Source organism: Rousettus aegyptiacus, unplaced genomic scaffold (assembly GCF_014176215.1).
Source record: "Rousettus aegyptiacus isolate mRouAeg1 unplaced genomic scaffold, mRouAeg1.p scaffold_m13_p_7, whole genome shotgun sequence".
NCBI classification, from domain to species: domain Eukaryota; kingdom Metazoa; phylum Chordata; class Mammalia; order Chiroptera; family Pteropodidae; genus Rousettus; species Rousettus aegyptiacus.
In genome coordinates this window covers 47,566,803-47,587,331 of record NW_023416310.1, presented here as the reverse complement: position 1 = coordinate 47,587,331, position 20,529 = coordinate 47,566,803, and the positions used below count along the sequence as shown (strand labels likewise).

Genomic DNA, 20,529 nt, shown 5'->3' with positions numbered 1-20,529 from the left:
CCTTGCTGCCTGATGCTAGGGATCCACACTGGACCACGGAAGACCCTTGCTTGAGGACTTAGAAACATTAGCACATCAGAGTGTAGATGAGACCAGAGATGAGCCCCAATTGGGGAGCTGAGCTCCCACATCCTGCCATTACCTGGGCTACCCAATGTGCCTTTGTGCCACCTACGTGACTGCTGCATGCCCCTAGCAGCTTGTCAAGTCATTCTCCACCAAGCATTCCTGCAGAGGCCTGTCACCACTCATTTTATTGAGAAGAGTAGGCAGGCAGAGGTGGGAGGGGATGCTGGCTGCTGTGAAGGAATAAGAACCCAACAGGCCAGACAGGTAGGTTATACCTGGCTCATGATTCAGGAAAGAGCCTGTGTGACAGACCCCTGCCTGCCTGGGATCCCTCAGCAGGGGGATATGGCAGGCCCCTCAGGGAAGGTAGGCAGAAAGGAATTGTGAGTGATGGATTATAATTCCCACAGCGCCCAATCCAGGAGTGAGGGGTAGTGCTCATCTGGGGCAGGGAGACACAGAGCTAATCTTCAAGGATCTAGCCTAGCTCCTTGGGTTTCTGAAAGACTTCAATGCTCCCCTGTGGAGACCCTAAAGATGGAGACTGAGGCCAGAGAGCCCCTCACTGACCCATGTTCAAGTGGTCCCAGGGAAGACTCTAGAACATCCTAAGTTAAGGAACACAGACCTGTTGTCCCCCAGGGGTGCTGGAGTCCTCAATGGGAAGAAGACTGTGAGGAAGGGGTGATGATACCCTACACGCCTCTCCTGAGGGAGGAAGAGGTCTCTTCCATACTTCAGGGGCTAGCCACCATGCTGGGGACTGAGAGTCAAGGCACAAGGTACAGAGATTCTGGAGTGTGGGGAAGGGGTTAATCTCCACTCCCTCAGATGTCCAAATGGTAAGAGTGGGGAGAGGGAGGTAATCCCCCTGGTTCAGTGTTCCCCGGCACAGACTCTTAAAGAAGCTGTTCTGGAGGCCCAGTTCTTCCTTCCTGCCTATCCTAGCTGTGCTAGTGGTCAGGCAGTCGCTTTATCAGCTACAGTGGTGGGAGATGGGGAAGAAGGTGAAGGCATCTTACCCTCTCTCCTTTCTTCAGTGAAGTACGGCTGTTCTCAGACTGCCACTTTGTCACCCTCTCCACAGCAAGTTGAGAGGGGTAAAGCTCAGGTGGATGGCTAAGTGTGGCAATGGGGCCAAGGGGAAGAAACACTGTTCAGACCTGACCTTGGTTCCAGCTGCTCACACCCTAGAGTGGAGTACTTCATGAGGAGGCAAGTTCTGAGGCTCAGTGACAACGCAGAAGCTGAGCCACTCAGCAGCAGTGTCCAGGGCATGACCTCTGGTTGGGGGTGGAGCGCCTAGAGTCCAGCCTTTGTCTTACTCTCCAGTAGAAAACAGGGCTGGGATAAGGGGAAGCAGGCAACGGGAGAGGGGAGTTGCTTCCAAACCTCTTCTCTGGGGGAAGGCCCCCTTTTCTGACAGGGTCTGGGGTAGGGCCCTTTCCAGGCAGGGAAACATCACACATCAGTCATCTCATCCCCTAGCTCTGCGTCTTCTGGCTCTCCTTCCTCTTCCTCTTCGTCCTCTTCCTCTGAGGTCACATTGGGTTCATCAGCCTCTGCCAGACATTTGGGGCAGGAACAGACAAACAGATAGTTCTCCCTGCAGTGAGTGGGGGGATAGTGGTGAGGGTGAAAAGTTAGGCAGCCACCAGGATGGAGGACCCCAGAGCCCAGCTGCCCACCACGTCCCCAGCTGGCACCTGAGGATCTTGTGGCGGCTGTGGCGGCTGCGCTCCCGCTGACAGCAGTCTAAGTAGCTGATACAGATTTCCTGGAGGGCAGAGGAGAGGAGGGGTCTATGGTCTCTATTAGATGAGATTAGGGCCTCCCCAACCACTGCCCTGTCCCCAGGGGCCTGAGATGCCTTTTAGTGAAGGGGCGGGCTACCCTGATCCATTCCCCTGTGGCCTCAGAAAGCAGGCCACTGTGAGGCTCTACAATCTGCACCGGAGATAGAGGTGACTGCAATTAGCCTCTAGCCAAGGGCCAAGGTCTATAGCTGGGTTAAGAGGTTATCTTGGTGCAATGCTACTTGTCCTGGAAGAAGATGCAACAAGGCTCTGTGCCCTGTGCGAAAAGCCAGGACCCCAAAACCATACTAGCTAGTGCCCCATAGGCCAAGCCACAAAGAACCATGCTTTCTCAGAAGCTTCAGATTTGTTGCTCGAAAGGTGGCTGGGACAAGAACCTGGCACATAGCTGTCTCTCAAACATTGCTCGGAAGCTATCTGGAGTTATTTTTTGAAGAAGTGGAATGGGATTAGAGCATACCCATGGGAAAAACTTCTGCTCTGGGGCACGGGGGATTAAACTGAACAGCCTGAACTTGGGGCTGTAGCCTCTGTTGCTCCCAGTCTCTGGAGAGAAGGTCCACTTCCCACCCTTACCCACCCACAGCTCCATGCCCCCTCACCTCTCCTGGCTTAATATCCTCCAGGGCAGTGACATGCAAAAGGAAGTTGTTTTCTGGAAAGGAGGTCTCTGCATTGGGGACACAGCTGTGGTTGCCTGGGTCACAAGAGGCAAGTAATGAGGACTGCTGATTAATGAAAATAATAGCCTCAACTCAACTCTGCAAAGCATTAGGTCCCATCTTTCCTTATTCTTCGATCTCAGTGAAGGCTGCCTAGGTCCTGGAACTCAAGTTTCCTGTTCAGTGCTCTTTCCTGAAGACCATACAGCACAGGCACAAATGCACACCCACATCACTCTCTCTATGAAAAGGCTTCCCAGGCCAGACCACTGACTCAGTCCTGTCTGCTAATGGATGGCTGGTGACATCTGAGTCAGGCCCTCTGAAAGCCTAGCTTGGGAGGGTAGAGTGGCCCTGGAGCCTGAGAGGAGGGGTCTGAAGTGAGAAAACCAGAGGGTGGGACGCTGGGATATATTCAACAGATAATGGTCTGAGCTAACTCTACCCCTCCCCATCAGGTGGTGATGAGACTGCCTGCTAGCTTGAGCTCCCTCCTCCCAGGATACTGAGGGCCTTCCAGGCTCTCATGACACTCCCCTGCCAAATCTCACATGGCAGTGGTGGTGAACAGCCCATGCTTCCTTTGTGAAAATCAGAACTCTGCGCCCTGCCAGAGCACAGAACCTAGCCTACTGGAAGGTTTTATATATAAACGTATTTTAAGGAATGAGCAGTTCAATGAATGAATGAATGAATGAAAAACTGATGGACCGAAAAGGCGGAGAGCAATCTCCAAGAAAGCTCAGACCTAACCCCACTCTCAGACTCAACCCCACCAGCCTAGAAGGGGCCAAATGAAAGAGATGAACTATGGCTGCAAGGCCACCCTCAATGCCAGGACTCACAGCAGCTCTGAAGTACAAAGAGGCCTGATCCTTCACAGTTAAGAAACTCTCCAGTTGCTGTAAGACAGTAATATGCAGATGTTATTCTACCCATTTTATAGGGAAAAGTAAACTAGGTTTATAAGGACAGGCACTGGCTCACTGTTCTGTCACCCCATTACACTAATACACCTGATCCCTACCATTTCAACTAAACTTACATCTCTGAGGCATAAGCTTTGTTTTTCTATAAATGACAGCACCCTATTTGTCCAGCACTCCCCCACCCCCAGCATCGGGCCTCTGCATGGATCTCAGGGCCATTTCTCATCTATGTGTCTCATGGACAGATCTGAAGCTTCCCACAGTCATACAGGGATTATGTCCCCCACCCTCAACTCAGAGGTCCTTAGGAGAAGACCAGGTCTACTATCTGATGGGGGCGGGGGGGGCCTCTCGATCTCACCAACCTGCCTCGATGTCCTTGTACAGCTGGTCTATGAAGGCATCCAGCTGCTCGCGGTCCTGAGGCTTCAGCTCCAGAGCATCACAGGCATGGACCCACTGGCTCAGGGAGCTGGGAGTCCCAGGCAACCGTGATTGGAGAGGAGAAGGCCCAGCTCACAAGGCTCTCCACCTCCGGGCAAGTTAAACCCATTTCTTTCTTCAGGGTGGGAGCCCTCGCTTCCCCAAAAGATCAAGACTCCCAAGAGCAGACTCCACCCACCTCAGTCTTTCTGATCCCCATTACTGTGTCCAGTCCAGCATTCTGGGCACAAAGTCACACCATGCTCCGCCCTAACCCTGTGGGGCTACCTTCCTCAGTCAATATCCCACCAGAGCCCTGAGGGATAAGTCCAATATATCTGGAACATTGTCTCCTAACCTGGTCCCAATTCCTTGGCCATTGGTCCCAACAAGAGCAAAGAGAGACCGGAATCCATCTGGAGTGAACCACTGTGGGGAGAAAGAGAGCACTTAGGTTACGGCCACTTGGTTTTCTTCCTGATATAACTCTCTGTTCAGGAAGTCTTCCGTGAGTCAGTCCCATCCCAACTCCAGAAGGCCATGTCAGCTCAGGCCGAGCTGTGCCAGTAGAAGATGCTGACTCAGTTGCTCCTGGAGAGCTGGAGTGACTGGAGAGGACATTGATCCCTCCTTCCGCACACTCACCTGGCTGAGCGCTTCCTCATAAAGGGCCTCTGTGAAGAGTCTCCGCAGATGTTCCAGCTGGCCCTAGTTTACGGGAAGCAGGGAAAGACTTGCATCCCTGAGGATTTCCCATTAGCACCCAGGCAGGGCCCAGAAAACCATGCAAGAGAAGGAAAAGGGCCAGCTCTGTAGACTGAGCTCTGAGCTTTCCCTGGGGGCAAAGGAAGGCCACAGAATTTTTATCTCCAAAGAACCATGACAATCCACTGGCCTGCTTCCACCCAGAGTGGTGAACCCCAAAGCCCTCCCTATCTTCTAGCACTCATACCGGCCAGGCTGAGGAAGCTGGGCTTGGAACATGTGTCCTCACCACCACCTTCTAGGCTCCCCTAACCTGCCTCCAGATCAGCTTGACTCTCCCCATCCTTTCCTCAGAATTCAATGCAGGAAAGCCCACTCCAGATGAACTTTCACACCCCTACCTCCACCTTCAGGCAGCTCCTGTGTGGAAGTCTGCTGTCCTCAGTGAGAATTTGTAATTCTTTGATTGGGAGTGGGCACTCAGTATATTGGCAGCTACCACTCTCCTTTTTCACACTGCTCCCTGACCCTGTGAACCCCTAACCCTCCATTTTCCATTATACCTGATTTGCACACAGCTCTTATCATGAAGTCCTGCCTTTCCACATCAGGGCACCCAACGCCTCCTTCCTCTGTCATCACCCTACTTCCCAGTTTTCGGTCCACTTAAGGTCACAAAGTTAAACAGCAGCAGGAAGGTGAGTCCTCTGAATAGATTTTTGGCCTTAGGCTCTAACCCCTTCCTGTGGCTGGGAAGGGACCAAACATGGAACTCTCCTTACATAGTCACAGAACATCTGAGGTATTGGGTGGGGGGTATCATGGGAGAAGACCAACCTTGAATTTGTCCCCCAAGAGTTTGTGGACAATTTCCTCCTCCTCATTGGCTGTTTTATTACAGAACTGGGAGAAAAGCCTGATCCAACGATCCTTATCCTTAGCCTACAGTGAACAAATATATTTCAGGGTCATGTTCACACATGGACTCACGACACCCACATCTTTACTGCCACTCTCACCCATGTAGGAGGGGTAGCCTATGATTCTAAAGCCCGTGCCATGAGGGAAAGACCATCACACCTAAGCTTCTAGGTAGACCCTTCCCCTGCTTAGGGACTTCCTCCCCACCCTGCATACCCCCAACCATCTCCCCAACTGGAGCCAAGCAAGCCAATTCAACACTTGAAAAAACGGGAGAATGAAGCTGAGGAGAAGCAATGTTAACAGAAGGGGTTAGAATGGCTTTTCTTGCTTTATGTAAGACACACAATCCTAAAAAAGTGGCACTTACAAATCGAATGCGTGAACTGCAGCTGCACAAGAGGTCTTCTCATAGATCAAAGACTACAGGCAAGATGAGCCCCCAGTTCCCCTGCCAGATTTACAGTTAGTGACTCCTAAGGTTTACAGAGTAAGCAGCTATCCTTGAGAAGCTCAGGAAGAACTCTGCATCCAAGCCAGGGTCTTGAGGTGAGGAAGAGACTAAGGCTGAGGGCTGAATGAGGCCAGAGTCAGCTTCCTGGGGAGGATCAGGTGGGCTCACCTGCTTTACTGTGGCCACCATCCGGGCCATCAACATGATGCTGGCAGTCTCAGGGGGGTAGTGAACACTTCTGGGAAGAAAGAAAAATATTTGGCCTTGAAATTCCCTCCCAATAGCTGAGTTCAAGGAAGTCTAGTCTGACTGCTACAGAGAATCCTTCCTACCAACCCTATTCATAACCAAAGAATGTCATCAGCAAGGGCTCAGGTAGGGCTTTATACTCCTATGGACTTAATGGGACTCTTTCTGGAGTCTGTAAAATGCTGAGGCTGGTGGGACTGGCAAGTCAGACTAAAGGCAGGGGCTTGGGTGATATGACCTCTGTTTAATTCTAAGAATGGGGGGAAAATCTGGGGCTGGAGGGGGGAGCTTGGAGGGGAAACTTAGGAAAGACAGCTGCATCTGCTGAGCCTAGACAGGCAGGCAGGGAGGGAAAGATAAAGGAAAAAAGAGATAAAATGCCACCTACCTCCATGCTTCCTGAAGCTTATTGAGAGGATGCAGGGGGTCATCCTGGGAGGGGCCTGGGCACAAGACTTGATGGTATTGCTCAGCAGCTGCTAGCCGACATTCTGCACTGCAGTACATCACCTGTTGGAGGAGGTGGATGTCAGCACCGTAGGATCTGGCCATGGGGTGGGGCACAGACATCCTACATGGTACTCACCTCCTCTAACTGCATTCCTTCCGCAAACAGCACCTGTGCTCAGTGGTACTATGATGTGAGAAAGCATATGGTGAGGGGGGCACCTAATCCGGGCTTGTAAAATCATGGGAAAGAACTGTGCTGGTTGAGAGGCGAGCCCCACCAGGCTCCTAGGAAGAGGGCAAGCTCCTGCCAAGCCTATTTTCTAGACAGTGGAACTGGAACAGGGAGGACAGAACTGCAACACTAGCTGAACCTTTCAATGTCTTATCCTACTCTGCCTCTCAAGGGCCGGGACCAGGGCTGTCCTCACTCCTGTCTCCCCAGAGGACTCTGTCGGCCCCTTTCAGGTACACTCCCCAAGGACACTCACCTGGCAGTGGGGACAGTTCTGGTGGAGGTCCTTGTGCACTGTGCATAGTTCGGGGTGAGGCAGCACCTGGCCAGGTTTCCCAGTCAGCCTCTGAGCATTCTCCTCTGCCTTTTCCAGTGCCCGGAGGCAATGGTCACAGGCTGAAGGACAGAGCCAGATGTAACAGTGTAAGTGTACTGAGAGCAGAGGCCATATTTGTCCTTTTCACAGCAGTATCCCCAGGGCTAGAATAGTACCGGGCACATAATAGGTGTTCAATAAACATTTGTAAAGTGAGTGAATGAATATGTTAAAGAATGGAGTGAATGAATGAATTTCACATGCATTCAAAGGTAGATGATTCCCTCTTCCCTTTCTGGAGTCCCCACTATGCTTGTCAGATTCTCCCTGCTTCTCTATGGGACTTAGTTTGTGGGGCTCCCCTCCCCTCCCCGAGACTGGGTTATCTCCACATTCTAGAGCCAAGTGACCTTCCTTCCATAATTTGTCTCTGGCCTAAGAAAAGTGTAGAAAAAGCATGTGGCTGGCAAAGCTGAGGGAATCCCCTTCCTTCTGACCCCCAACATGGCCTTTTCTGACCAAAGAGCGTGTGGCCTCCTCTTGGTAGAGGGCTCCACTTTGATATAGAGCCCTTCAGCATGACATCCAGTCCTTATACTATGGGGCTAGTCTCTGAGTACCCGTGACTGACAATCCTCCCCCCAGGGAGCACTTTGGAAGAACCTCTCTCTTATAGGTTCACAGTCCCAAGTAGCTCAAGATCAAAGAGAGGCACAGTTCTAAGGAGCAGTTCTCCAAGGGAAGATAGCCTTTCCTCTCAACACCTGGAGTCTCAGAGACATCCACCAGTAGGGATGTACGCAGCTCTCTTCCATGCACAAAGGCAGCTGGGCCCAGGAGCCAGAAGAGTGGACTGAGATGTGCTCACCTCGGTAGCGATAAAGGGCATTCCAGAGAAACTGTGCAGCCACTAGGGGCCGTTCTACGAAGATGGTCTCCCCCTTCCGGATAAGTTGTGTGGCAAATAGGCCCTTCCCCTAAGAAGGCAGAGAAGGAACAGGATGGCCATTAGAAGAGACAGAGGACATAGTTCCAAGGGCTCCCAGAGATCCACCCAGCCTCACTCCCACATGCTCCCTGTCAGCAGAGGCCTCTATCTTGGGAGGGTTCATGAAGCACGGTCAGTACCCCATAACTGCTTCCTCTAGAAGTGCAGTTCTGACCTACTTTTAGTCACACTTCTTTCAGCCTGTACAGAGCAGAAGCTCTGCGGTGGGGAGGGAGCCAACATATCAGGATCTCAGACTATTCAGAGGAGAATTTTTAGAATGGTCAGAGCAGGACCAAGACTCATAGCAGGCTGGGGCCTCCAGTAACAGAAGCTGTAACGCAGGGCAGCCTTCTCTGAGTCTCCTACACACCCCTCCAAGATCTTGGCAGTATTGCTGCTGTTCAGAGTTGCAAAGAAATCCTACACCATGGGAGAGGGAGGCCTAGTTTGGGGTAGAATGTGCCCTACTTCTCGGTTTGGCTGGGTACTTGTGGCACCTGGTATAGTACCTGGCACCCAACGATTTCTCAAAGGGTTACTTTGAAATGACTAAACCTAGCGCCAGTCCTAATGCTAACTTGCTGTAACCTCTGAGCTAATTTCTTCACTTCTTTGTATCTGTTTCCCATATGAGAAATAAGTATTATGACAATACCTACTAGCTAGTTTCCAGGGTACAAGGCTATAGCACAGATGAACATGCCTCATGAGCTTTAGCTCCTTACTACTCAAAGTGAGGGGATGGACTGGCAGCCTGGGCATCGGTTGGGAGACCCTTAAAAATGCAGAATCTCAGGCCCTAGCCCAGAACTGCTGGATCAGAATCTGTACTTTAACAAGTTTCCCATGTGATTTGTATGCATGTTGAAGTTTGAGAAGCACTGGTCTAAAGCATCATGTACATCAGGTAAGGGATGAAGGATGAGAAAACAATCACCAAGTTGACATCTGTCAGATGTGCAAAGGGATTCAGGAGACAGTTTCAGAACACAAGCAAGTTACTGGCCCCACTGGGCACTTACTCCCACTATTCACTTAGAGAAGAGAGGTGGTGCCCCTGCCAACACTGAACTGTCACAAAAAGGGAAAGAAAGAAAAAGGATCAACACAGCAGTGAAATGTTCTGTCATGTGGCCTCCTGGGTAGTTCCTTGTTCCTTTCTAGCATTGGTGCTTTGGCTAGACAGGGGCACCTTCCAAAGGCAGAGCAGCAGGGAAATGTTGACTAAGACAGGCCCTCAGCAACCCATGAGCCACAAATCTCAACCCTGTGAACAACTCTAGGAGCTCTAACAGTTGAGTGGGGCAGCTGGAACAAAACCTTTGGGCAAAGCTGTGGAGGCACTCTTGGTTGTCTTCCTGGAAGCCCCACCTCTACACCTTGTAGCCCCTGGGACTCAGTCTAGCAAGATGAAAACTTGGCCATCCGTTATTTGACAAAAAGATATGAACAAGAGCCGACATTATCTGATAATCTCAAATCACAATGAAACATATATTGATCTCTTTCTCAAAGACCAAATGTAAAAGATATCTAGTAATCAAAACAAAACAAAAAGCAGAGCTATTCCTTTATGAAGCCACTTATCCCCAAAACGTATAAAAGTGTTTGAAGAAAATAGCTTTTAATTTGTATTTCTAAGAAGGTTGGAGAGAACTGAACCTGAATGAAAAGGGCACCAACTATGCAAGATAGTTCCAATTTGAAAAATAATTTTTATAAAAAGATTGTGCAAAACTCTAAGACCATGTAGTAAATTTTAAAATCTTTATTAAGGGACGATTTTATAAAAAAATGTAAATTACCAAAACTGAACACAAAAGTAAGAAAGCCTAGACAGACTAATAAGTGGTGCTGTTTCTGGCTGTAGTGCGCCAGTATGGCATTTTGGATGGCATCCACTGTATTTGATCAGATTTCTGTTGTGATTGGTCACATCTCTGGCATAATAGTTGGTAAATTTTTAAAAAGCATTCCTGCCAATATCTACGGAAGCAATAGAAAAAGTGGGCAACTATCCCACATGAGGCCCCCAGTCTATATAGTTTTACAAGCCAGCTTGGTCAAACCAAATAGTTGTCATGCTAAACTTAAATAACAAAAAATGTAAAGCTTCTCCATTTTACTAAAAAACACGCATAACTTATGTGGTAACCTGAAAGCACAAAAAATCACAAACCAATATCACTTGATGAATACAGTCATCAAAAGTGCATGATAATCTATCTTGTCACTAAGTCTGGGTAGGTATGTGATTTATTTCTGCAGCAGATCAGGTGTAGTCATGGAGAGAGTGGCCAGCTCATTCTTCCAGAGCTGAGGTTTTGACAGAAGGCTGGGACAGCACAATTAGACAAGGAGAGTAGCTGGAGTAATGAAGTGAGAGGGAAGAAGTGAAGAAAGAAGGGGGCTGAGAGATAGGAGGCTAAGTGAAGGTAAAGTGAATACTTCTGCATGCTGAGAGTAATGGAACTGAGACACCATCAGCTTGATCCAATGAGGAGTACCAGATGCCCTAGGGTGGAGATGGAAATGTGAGCAGCTGACAGCAAGGATGTAGGAGAGTTGATTTTCCATGGAAGAAGAGGAATGCTTGCTCCAGATGCCTCTGGTGTGGAAAGAGGGCAATGGAAGATTGGGTTGGGGAACTGGATCAGTATGAACGTGCTTGACAGCAGGAGACAGATGACTAAAAGGCTGATATCTAGGGCAAGAACTAAGGATATACACAACCCCTACACCGGATAAATTATTCGACCTCACTAGTAAACAAAGGAATGTAAATGAGAAGAAAGCAATACCATTTTGTACATATCAACTGGCAAAAATAACTAGGAAAGAAAATTCTCAGTGCTTGAGAGAAAAGGATGCATGCACAGAATATGAGCTACCAGACCTATGACCTCAGAGATGAAAAATAAGACATAAGGGCCCATTAATAAGTATTTGGTTGAGAGAACTGTGGCCCTTCCATGAAATTAACTATAACTCTTAAAAATTAATACATAGAAATAGGTTTATTGATATAGATTTACTGCCGCATCAGAAAGGAGTTCCTATACATGTTTGAACAAGAATAGGATTATAAGTGATTTTTACCTTATCTTTCTTTACATGTATTTAAAATTTTTTTTCTACAACGAACTTTTAAAAAAAAACGATAAAACGACAAAATCATGTCAGTCTCCCCAAACCCCTCGAATGGTCACGGGCCTCAGGCTCCGGTCCAAATTCCTTAGCACTCCAAGGCCCTTCGTGAAGGTCGTGGCCTATCTCCTCATGCCCAACCCGAATCTCACTCAGAAAGTTCCCTGACGACTCATGCTTTTTTACACCTCAGTTCCCTCTGCTCAGCAAGTCCCCGCCCAAAGCTATGAGGGCCCAGCAGCAATATCCCCCAGCCTGGGCTGGCTCCCCATCTCCTCCTGGTGCAGCCGCATTAGGGCTGCCGCAGGGCGAGCCGGAAGAAGGGGGGGCGCACAGAGACTCTGGAAGCCCCTGTCCACCGCGTTACAGCACCAGAAGCATGTGCGCGGGGACCGGGAGCACCCGGCCGCGAGCAGGAGCCGGGCCGCAGCACGCGAGCGGCAGAAGAGCCTCTAGGCTCCAGGCTTGGAGTCTCGCGGGGGCTGTCTACAAAGCCGACGGGGTGGGGTCTCTTGGCGGGGTCCGCCCCGGCCTCACCTTGGAGCTATTTACAAATCGGACTTCTACGGCAATCCGGGCCCGGCCTGCCACGCCCACGCAGAAGGAGAACACGTCGCACATGGAGGCCGCCATCTTGGGCGCGCCTCCGCCTTCTGACCCTTGACCCCGCTCGACCCGAAAAGCCCCGCCCCTACTGGCCCCGACTCCGCCGTGAGTGTCCTGGAAGCTGCCGGGGTTGATGCATCCGCGATTCCGAATTTGGGTCTGTTTGACCTACGTATGTTTAGGTCCATAGGTTTGTTGACTGCGGGGAGCTGGACCTGCCTTTGTGCTTTTATATCTGTGAAGTTTTGCATCTGTGTCTGTCTTCATGACCAGTATGTAGAGCCTGTGTGCGGTGTATAGTTTTGATGTGTGCATCTGTGTCGAGTTTGTGTGTCTGTCTGTCGTCTCTGTCCATTCAGTGCCCATCTTTTGTAAAGCGGTCTTTGGACCCAGCCGAGGGGTAGGACGGCAACGGGCCCAGCTACTCCTGTCCTCTCTGAACCTCAGCCTAAAGGGAAGGACTGACTAGCTTACCCCACAGTCTGGCGCAAGATTTCCCTTTTCCTTGGGCCCTCTGGCAGCGGAGCAGACAGTCCTACGAATCATCAAGCTGGACTTGTGGCTATCTCAGACTCTACAGAGGCTTAGGGACTTTGTAGCCTGCTGGGGGTGAGGAGGCAGATAGGGGTCCAGAGTGGATTTCAGGTCTGAAATTGTATGTAGAAGTGAGTGTGCTTATGCACACTGTCCTGACAACAGGAGGAGGGCTGTACTCTCATTTGGGAACCCAAAAAGCTTCAAATCACTGACTTATAACATCTGTCTTCACAGGCAGAGCTGACTACCATGTCTTGTTTCCTTGTCCTCCAGTTGATTCTGTGCCCTTGAAAAGGGACCTCTGTCTGCTTCTGCAATGGTTTCATGTGACATTTGGAGATTGGGTAGAGCCCAGTAACTGCTGAATTAGTAACTGACTGTTGATTAAAAAAAAAAAAAAAAAAATGAGCCAGTTGTTCCTGGAAGAGGCAGATGAAATTCAGCAGGTTCCTTTGATTAAAGAGTTGACTTTGGATCCAGCATTAGGAATGATTTCCCTGAAGATAGGGACAAAGAATTCTTGGAATTGGACCCTGGCCTCCCTCAGGCCTGCAGCCTGTTGTCCAGGATAGGATGGTAAACTGCTTTGGGGCAGGTGGTTTTCCAAGGTGGTCTCTGCTCTCTGCCTTTCCTCGCTCAGAAATTCTCTCACCACCAGGTGGCAGAGTCGACTTCCTTCCACCTCAGCACCCAGAAACTATTCTAGATTCTAAAGAAATACTTTCACCAGAGGCCCACCCAGGAATGTGGATCGCTAGAGAAATCAGCTCTGGAAATGCTGGTGGCCATCTTGACTGGGAAAGGCTATTAGCTAGGCAGCTTAGAGATAAACCAAGCAGATTCCTGGGAAGGAAAGGGAGCCATGAGTCCGGGCTCTGAAGGGGGAAATAATAAGTGTCCTGTAAAAATACAGCAGAGTTTATGATTAAACGCCAGCCTTGGCAAAGGCAGAGTCAAATTTCTCAATATAAAATGGGGGGGAGGGGGTGGTGGCAGTGTCAAAGCTAGAGGGAAAGAGATGGTGGTCAGGATAGCATGTCTGCTGTAAGGAGGTAGCTGGGCCTGAACTCCTGAGTAGTGAGCTAAATGGTCTACCTTTCCTTCCTCTTTGCTGTCAACACTGCCATCTCTCATGAGGAAGTCTTCTATGCCCAGACATTGATTTGGGAGGCTCCCTTTCCTCCATAGCCAGACCAGGAAAAAATCAGTTCCTGGAGAAGCCAGGGCTGATACTGACACCACTCCCTCAGGTGAAGGAAACCTTATAAGCCTGATAAGCTACACACTTAGCACTGAGCCTGGCACACTGTAAGTGCTTTGCAGACATCATCTTAACCCTGGGAGGTCTAAGTTATCAACATGCTCATTATACAGGTGAAGAAAAAGGCTCAGAAGTTCACTAATGTGGTCAAGTACATAGCTGAAGGCCAAAGTCTGTGCCTCTGACCATTATATTATTGCAGCGCATGGGAATCAATACAGAAAAGTTCTTAACAGTTGAGATTCTTCTGGTGCCCTTTGACCCTGACGAGGCTCAGTGTTAAGATGTGGGGCAGGGAGGTCCAGCGGGTGCCCCAAGGAAGAGCTAGCCCAGATAGCCTGGGATGAGCCTTTGTTCCAGTCCTCAGTTGTCCACTCCTGACTCAGTGTCTTCTCTCTGGATGTTGGTGTCAGAGCTGCTGGAGGGCTCATCCATGGAAACAGCCATGGCAGATGTGGCTGGTGGTTTCAGCCTTTGCTGCTTCTGATACTTGACCCTGCGGTTTTGGAACCAGACCCTCACCTGTAATTGGAGGCAGTGGGGCAGAGATTGGAATATGACCAGCAGTTCCCACTGCTTCCCCCATTCCCACAGTACCCACTTCACTCTGGCCAAAATTTGCTCTTCCTTCTAAGGGAAGCATTGCCTCCAAAACATCCTTCCCTATAATTCCAGTTATCATTCATTCATCCATTCATCCAACAAGTATTTACTGAGCTCCTATTATGTACTCAGCACTACCCTAAGTGATGATAAGACAGCAGTGAGCAACAGAGGTATGGTCCCTGCCCTCATGGAGCTCAGTCTAGTGGAGAGAGACTAATAACAAACATAGAAACAGACATATATAAACACAAATGGGGATACAAACAGGGGTTTGACTCTCCCTGAAGAACCAGCACTTAAGCCAAGGCTCAAAGATTGAGAGGCCAGCTTGATGGGGACAGAGAAGAACAGGCCAGAGCAGGGAACAACCTGTAGGAAAGCTCTAAGGTAGAAGCAAGGGTTTGTGGACAGAAGGGAACAAAGCATCGCTGGCACACCTGAAAGTGAGAGGAGAAAGCAAAGGAAGGGAAAGTGGAAGAGGTCAGTGGGGGCCAGATCGCCCAGGGACATGAGGATCGTGGGTAAGGAGTGTCAACTTCAAGGCTTTTAGGTGGAATGTGGCATAGTCCTACTTATAATTCAGGTGAATGGCACATCTGGCTGCTGTGTGAAAATGGGTGAAGGCAGATGCAGGGAGATAGCTGGGAGGCTCTTACAGTGATCCAACAAGAGCTGGGGCTGGTATGGGGTGGGAACAATGGAGAGAAATGAAGCAATTTCAGCTGTATTTTGGAAAGAATGGCGATAAGGCTTAACTGATGGATTGGAAGTGAGAGAGAAGGGGAAATCTAGGACGACTAGGTGTTTTGAGAAACCGGGTGGATGATGGGGTCATATGTGGGGAGAAGAAAAGATGTGGGGAGGAAAAGTCAAGAATTGAGGTTTAGACTTTTTAAGTTTGAAATGCCTACCCATAAGACATGTAAGTGGAGACCTCAAGAAGGTAGATGTACAAGTCAGAAAAGGGGGTGGATACAAATTGAGGGGTCATTGGCTTATAGATGGTATTTAAAACCATTGGAATAGATAAGATTGGCTGGGAGAAAAATTTAAAGTCACAAAAAGAAAAATAGCCTACAAAGGCAAAGATAAGACGTAGGCAGAAAACTGAGAGGAAAACCAAGAGAAGAGTGTGTTTCTATAAGAAAAGGAGCAGTCGACTACACAGAATGGTGGAGTAAGATAAGAAAGACAAGCATCTGTGGACTTTGGCAATGTGGAGGTCATTAGAGACCTTGATGAGAAATTTCGAAGGAATATTAGGGAAAGAATTTACAGCAGAATGAGTTAGGGAGTAGATGTGAAGTGAGGACATGGAGACAGTGAACATAGCCAGTTGAGTTCATCTGTGAAAAAGGCAGAGAAATGGAGCAGTAGCTGGAAGGGAATATGAGGGTCAAGGGAATGTTTATTATTATTTTTAAAAATTATTTATTATTATTTATGCCTACAGCACCTGGTCTTCTTAGGTGATCTCACATATAAGTACTAACCAGGCCTGACCCTGCTTAACTCCCAAGATCAGACATCAGGCTTGTTCAAGGTGACATGGCCATAGACCATGGACTGTGGCTCCACTGGGGCGTGAACCCAGGACCTTCTGTGTGTAAAGCATACATGCTAACTGCTACACTATGGAACCACATCCTATTATTTTTAATATTTAGTACCTTGAATACCTTCTTAATTTTATTGTCAGTGCCTTATTTAGTATGAAAATATAAATTTCTAGATTAATGTCATACATTGTTCTCATAATGTAATTTCAAATGGAGTGGCCTGGCACAAAGGAAGGGGGCCCCATGTCTTCCTCCAAACCACCACCCAGGGCTTTTGAGAGAGGAGTATCTGTCCCCAGGTGTAGCCTGGGTTGTACAGGAGCCCCTGTTCATACCTGGTTCTCCGTAAGTTTGAGCCGGGCTGCCAGCTGGGCTCTGTTCTTCCCTACCAGATTATGCTGTTTTGCAAACACTTTCTCCAACTCTTCTAGCTGCTCCAAGTTAAACATAGTTCGAACTCTCTTTTGGGGTCTCTCAGTGTCCTCAAGTTCCTCTGCTGGGACCCAATCTGAAGGACCCCAAAGGCCTGGGTAGTGAGCCAGCTCCAAGCCTAAAAAGCAACCAGCAGAGAAGAAATTAACTAGCACCCACCTACCCACCCATCTTGGAGGAGAGAGAACATGCTCACAGCTCCACTGCCCTACCTTGCCTTTGGCCTTGGCTGGGTAACAGCAAGAGGCAGAGTGGGAGGAGACTGTGCAAAAACCACAGAAAAAAACCAAGTGAGACAGAAGGAACAATGTTGTGAGACCCCTTCTGCCTCCACTATTCTCCAACTCAGTGGCTTAACTTCTGGCTCTAAGAGAGCTTACCTGACCTCCATCTCTCCTTGCCCTCCACTCCTTTCCTTGGCTACCTCAGGAAACTCCACAGGATGGGTAGAAAAGGGACCCCAAGGGTTTACCGTTTTCATTCATTAACAGACCCTTTTTTTAATGTCTACTATGTGGCAGACATGATTCCAGAGAAAAATAGAAAATCCCTGTATAACAGTAGAAAATATAAAGAAAACATTGAGTATGTTAGAAAGTGATTAGTGCTAGTAAGAAGAATAAAGCAGGGAAGGACAGGGTGAATGTGTGCGTGTGCGGGGAATCTTTTGCATCTTTAGAAAGGGTAGCCACCTCACTGAGGTGATATTTGAACAGGGCCACTATGTAGTTTGTGCCCTGCATATGGGTACCCAGCTGAGAGGGTTAGTGGAATCTAAAATTCTGCCCACTCTCCATAGGCAATTCTTGCCCCCTGACAAGATACTATGTCTGCCTGAAGGAAGGAGTTCCTTTTTCTAATGCAGACAAAAGTGCTATTCAGTTCACTGAGGTGTGGGCCAATGAGATGAAGATTTGTCCACCAGGGACATACCTGAGTCATAACTTGAAAAGAATGAGAAAGTGAGCCATTATGCTGTTAGGGAGGGGTTGTTCCAGACAGAGGAACAGCAAGTGCAGCACTAAGACCCCTCACCTCCCACAAGCCTTGGGGAAGCTCCAGCGCTGGCAATCAGACTGCCCCAGTAAAGGCAATGAGGCCAGGACCATGGCTGCCCAGAACCCCAACCACGGGGCCCACCAGCTTACCATAAGCATAAGCATAATAGCAAGAGATGAGAAACAATCAATGGGGCCTGATTAAATAAATTACCATACATCCTTCCAGTAGACCACTCTGCAGTGTAAAGAAGTTTTGTATAGATCGATATGGAAAAATCTCAAGTAAGAAGTAAAAAGAATCAAGTAAAAAGAGTAATATTCACAGCAGTGTATCTAGTATGGGGGGGAATGTATGCATGTGTATCCAGGTGTTAAATATGCATAAAATACTTCTAGAAGAATAAAGAAACATGTGTCATTGGCTGCTTGTGGGGTGGGGGGAACTAGATGACTAAAGGTCAGTCACCTAGTTGTAGAGGAAACTCTTCTCCATGTCTCTTAGTAAACATTTTGACATTTGAACTGTGTGAATATAATGCCTATTCAAAAACTAACTTGAAAATGAGACAACTTTAATATAAAGTAGTTAACTGCAATTCAGACCTCAGGTGTGTGAGGACTTTAGAAGAACGTGGCTTGGGGTGATAGGTGTGGCTCCCAGATGCAGTGGCATTGATTTGAATGAGGTTGGGAGCCCAGGGCTTCTCCTCACCATGGGTGGGAGGAATGCCCAGCTGAAGGAGTTGAGGAAACACAGGATGGGGGAAGCTTAGGGAGTAGGAACCAAGTAAGATGGTGTTACAACAATCTTGGTGTGGGTTGATAAGGCTTGCATTAACTTTGCTCTTGTTTTCTTTATGGGCACATGGGGGAGAAAGAACCAGAGAGCCCAAAACGGCAAAAGCCCTTGTAGGTGGATGTTAATGCTAGAGGAGAAAGTACTTCAACAGTTAAATTCTCATTGAGATTTAAGTGCCTGCACTCCAGAGCCTTAAATTACTATTTTAAGAGTACTATAAGAAGGCAGGCTCAGAGAGGTTCAGTGTGGAGCACAAGCTCACATAGACGTGAGCGACGGAGCTGGTATTACGGGCTAGGGGTTTGCCAGCTCCTAACAGCTCCCAGCTGATCGCACCACCCCTAGCGTCTGCTTCTCCCAGCTAAGGACAGGGCCATGGGTTCCAGATGAGAGCTACTTTGAGGAAGAGTCTGCGCCACCAAGCGTTATCCAGAGGGGATGTGGGAGGGAGCAAAGGGCTCTTTGCCAGCGAGTAGGGCTCGGTCCGCTACAGCCCCAGGGCTGGCCTTGGTAGTCTTCTGAGCCCCGCTCAGGCCCACCAGCACCTCCCGCTCTGCACCCGTCCTCACACACACACCCTCTCCCACTTCAGCAGCCTTTGGGGGGAGCCTGGCACCCGGGCTGGTCTCAGCCAGTCTTTCTCTGGGGCTTCAGTTTCAACCGTGTGTTTCTCGAACTCAGGCACGTCTCTACCCTGTGCCCACTGTTGTAGCCTCCACTCTTCAGCCACCCCACCCGCTTCCTTGGACCCGAGAGTTCGGGCACCTCGTACCTGGGACGCCGAGGCCCTGGAGGCTGCAGAGGTGAGCCATGCGCAGCCCCAGCGCTGAAGGCTGGAGGCACCGCTGACAGAGCCCCACGCTCAGGGAGGCTGGCAGCCACGGCGCGGGGCACGCCCAGGGCAGAACTGGGGCGGGAGACAGCGAGGGAGCGGTCCAGAGGCCCGAGGCGGCACAGGCGGAGGCCGACAGCGGGGAGGCGGCGGGCGCCGGGGGGTCGGGCTTCGCCAGGATGGCCTGGATGGAGAAGGAGGACTCGAGGCGTCGGGGAGTACGAGGCGTGCCAGGGCGGGCAGAGTGGCGCTGGGGCGAGGGGGACCGGGGCTCGGGAGAGCTGCCTGAGCGTGAGGGCTGGACCCGAGGGTCCACCGGGCTGGGCATGGCGTGGCCCTGGATCTCGCGCAGGGAGAGGAGCGCGAGAGGCGAGAGATGACACTCTGTAAAAGGGAGACAGACTTGCACAAGGAAGCCAGGACCGGGCCCTACTGTTTGCGAGGGCTCTTAAATTTGGCAGGGCGGGACAGGGCGGGGCGAGCCAGCCTTTTCTTCCTGCAGCCCAGGCGGGGCCTCGCGCGCGCGGTGGAGTCCCAGACCTTCCAAAGCCTATGAACTCCAGACCTCCAAGTTGGCGCTTCGGTCCTGGGGAAGTCAAGGTGCGCACAGCGCCAAGGGCGGTTCTCCCCACCCCACCCCTGTTCTTCTTCATTTAAAAATGCCCACTCTAGCGTGGCCAGGGGAAGGACCTGGACTCACTGTGGCTCCCAGGTGACCGTTGGCAAGCCACCTGGCCACTGGGCGCCATCAGGTCTCCACTTATTCCTGGGCTGTCTTTGAAGCAGGTGCCTCAGCCAGATTCACCTGTGACTGCGCACACCTTTAATTGTTTTTCATTTGATTTAAATATCCTGTTTATAAGCACAGTGAAAAGTAAATTTCCTACTCTTTCCCCCAGCCACATACTTTCCCTGTCTGCCGGCACCGCTGAGTTTACCAACTTCTTTTAGATCTTTCCAGGAACCTTCTGCACCTACATTACCTAGGCTCCACTGGAAAAATGTTTCCTATATCCAAAAAAGTTGCAGGGGAAAAACTGTAACGGTTCCCGATTAAGAAATACTCATTTATTGCTAATGAATGGGAGCTGACGGCTTAGAAGACTCCGTGCTTTATGCTGGTGTTGGGCAGGCATTCTGTTTTACAGATGGATAATCAGTACTTACTAGCTGTTGTTCTTGGTTAAGTTACAAGTTCCTGTTTGTATTTTCTCACCTGTAAAATGGTGATAATAGCTACTTCATGGAGCTGGGGTGCGAATTACATGAGTAATGCATGTAAGGCCTTTGGAATTGGCCTGTGCATAGAGAGCACTATGCCGTGATGGTGGCGTTCAAAGAAATTCTTGACTCCCAGGCTCCCATTATTGCATTCTGCCTCCTCAAATCAATTCCTAACATTGAAATTGCCCGATCAGGTACAGGGTGGTTCCATGGCATTACCAGTAGACACCAACTGTTTGAGACACAAACATGCCCCTTTTGCACTGCCAAGTAGGAGCCAGAGAAAACTTGCTGGGTGGGCAGCTGC

The 20,529-nt window shown here is 49.6% G+C and overlaps 2 protein-coding genes across 2 annotated transcripts; both read right to left on the bottom strand.

Annotated features, from left to right (window-relative positions):
- Window positions 1-225: 225 nt before the first annotated feature.
- On the bottom strand, window positions 226-12,012 carry SMYD5 (SMYD family member 5). The gene is made up of 13 exons (XM_016130641.2): window positions 11,903-12,012; window positions 8,096-8,204; window positions 7,168-7,307; window positions 6,618-6,739; window positions 6,149-6,218; window positions 5,443-5,547; window positions 4,546-4,608; window positions 4,259-4,329; window positions 3,843-3,949; window positions 3,394-3,450; window positions 2,489-2,583; window positions 1,776-1,846; window positions 226-1,675 (listed from the first exon to the last, which is right to left on the bottom strand). Exons 1-13 carry the CDS (start codon window positions 11,996-11,998, stop codon window positions 1,531-1,533), a joined length of 1,251 nt encoding a protein of 416 aa, XP_015986127.2. The 5' UTR covers window positions 11,999-12,012; the 3' UTR covers window positions 226-1,530.
- Window positions 12,013-13,973: 1,961 nt separating this feature from the next.
- Window positions 13,974-19,326, bottom strand: NOTO (notochord homeobox). The gene is made up of 4 exons (XM_036225054.1): window positions 18,932-19,326; window positions 16,579-16,628; window positions 16,270-16,484; window positions 13,974-14,291 (listed from the first exon to the last, which is right to left on the bottom strand). The coding sequence occupies exons 1-4, from the start codon at window positions 19,324-19,326 to the stop codon at window positions 14,133-14,135; spliced, it is 819 nt and encodes a 272-aa protein (XP_036080947.1). The 3' UTR covers window positions 13,974-14,132.
- Window positions 19,327-20,529: the final 1,203 nt, after the last annotated feature.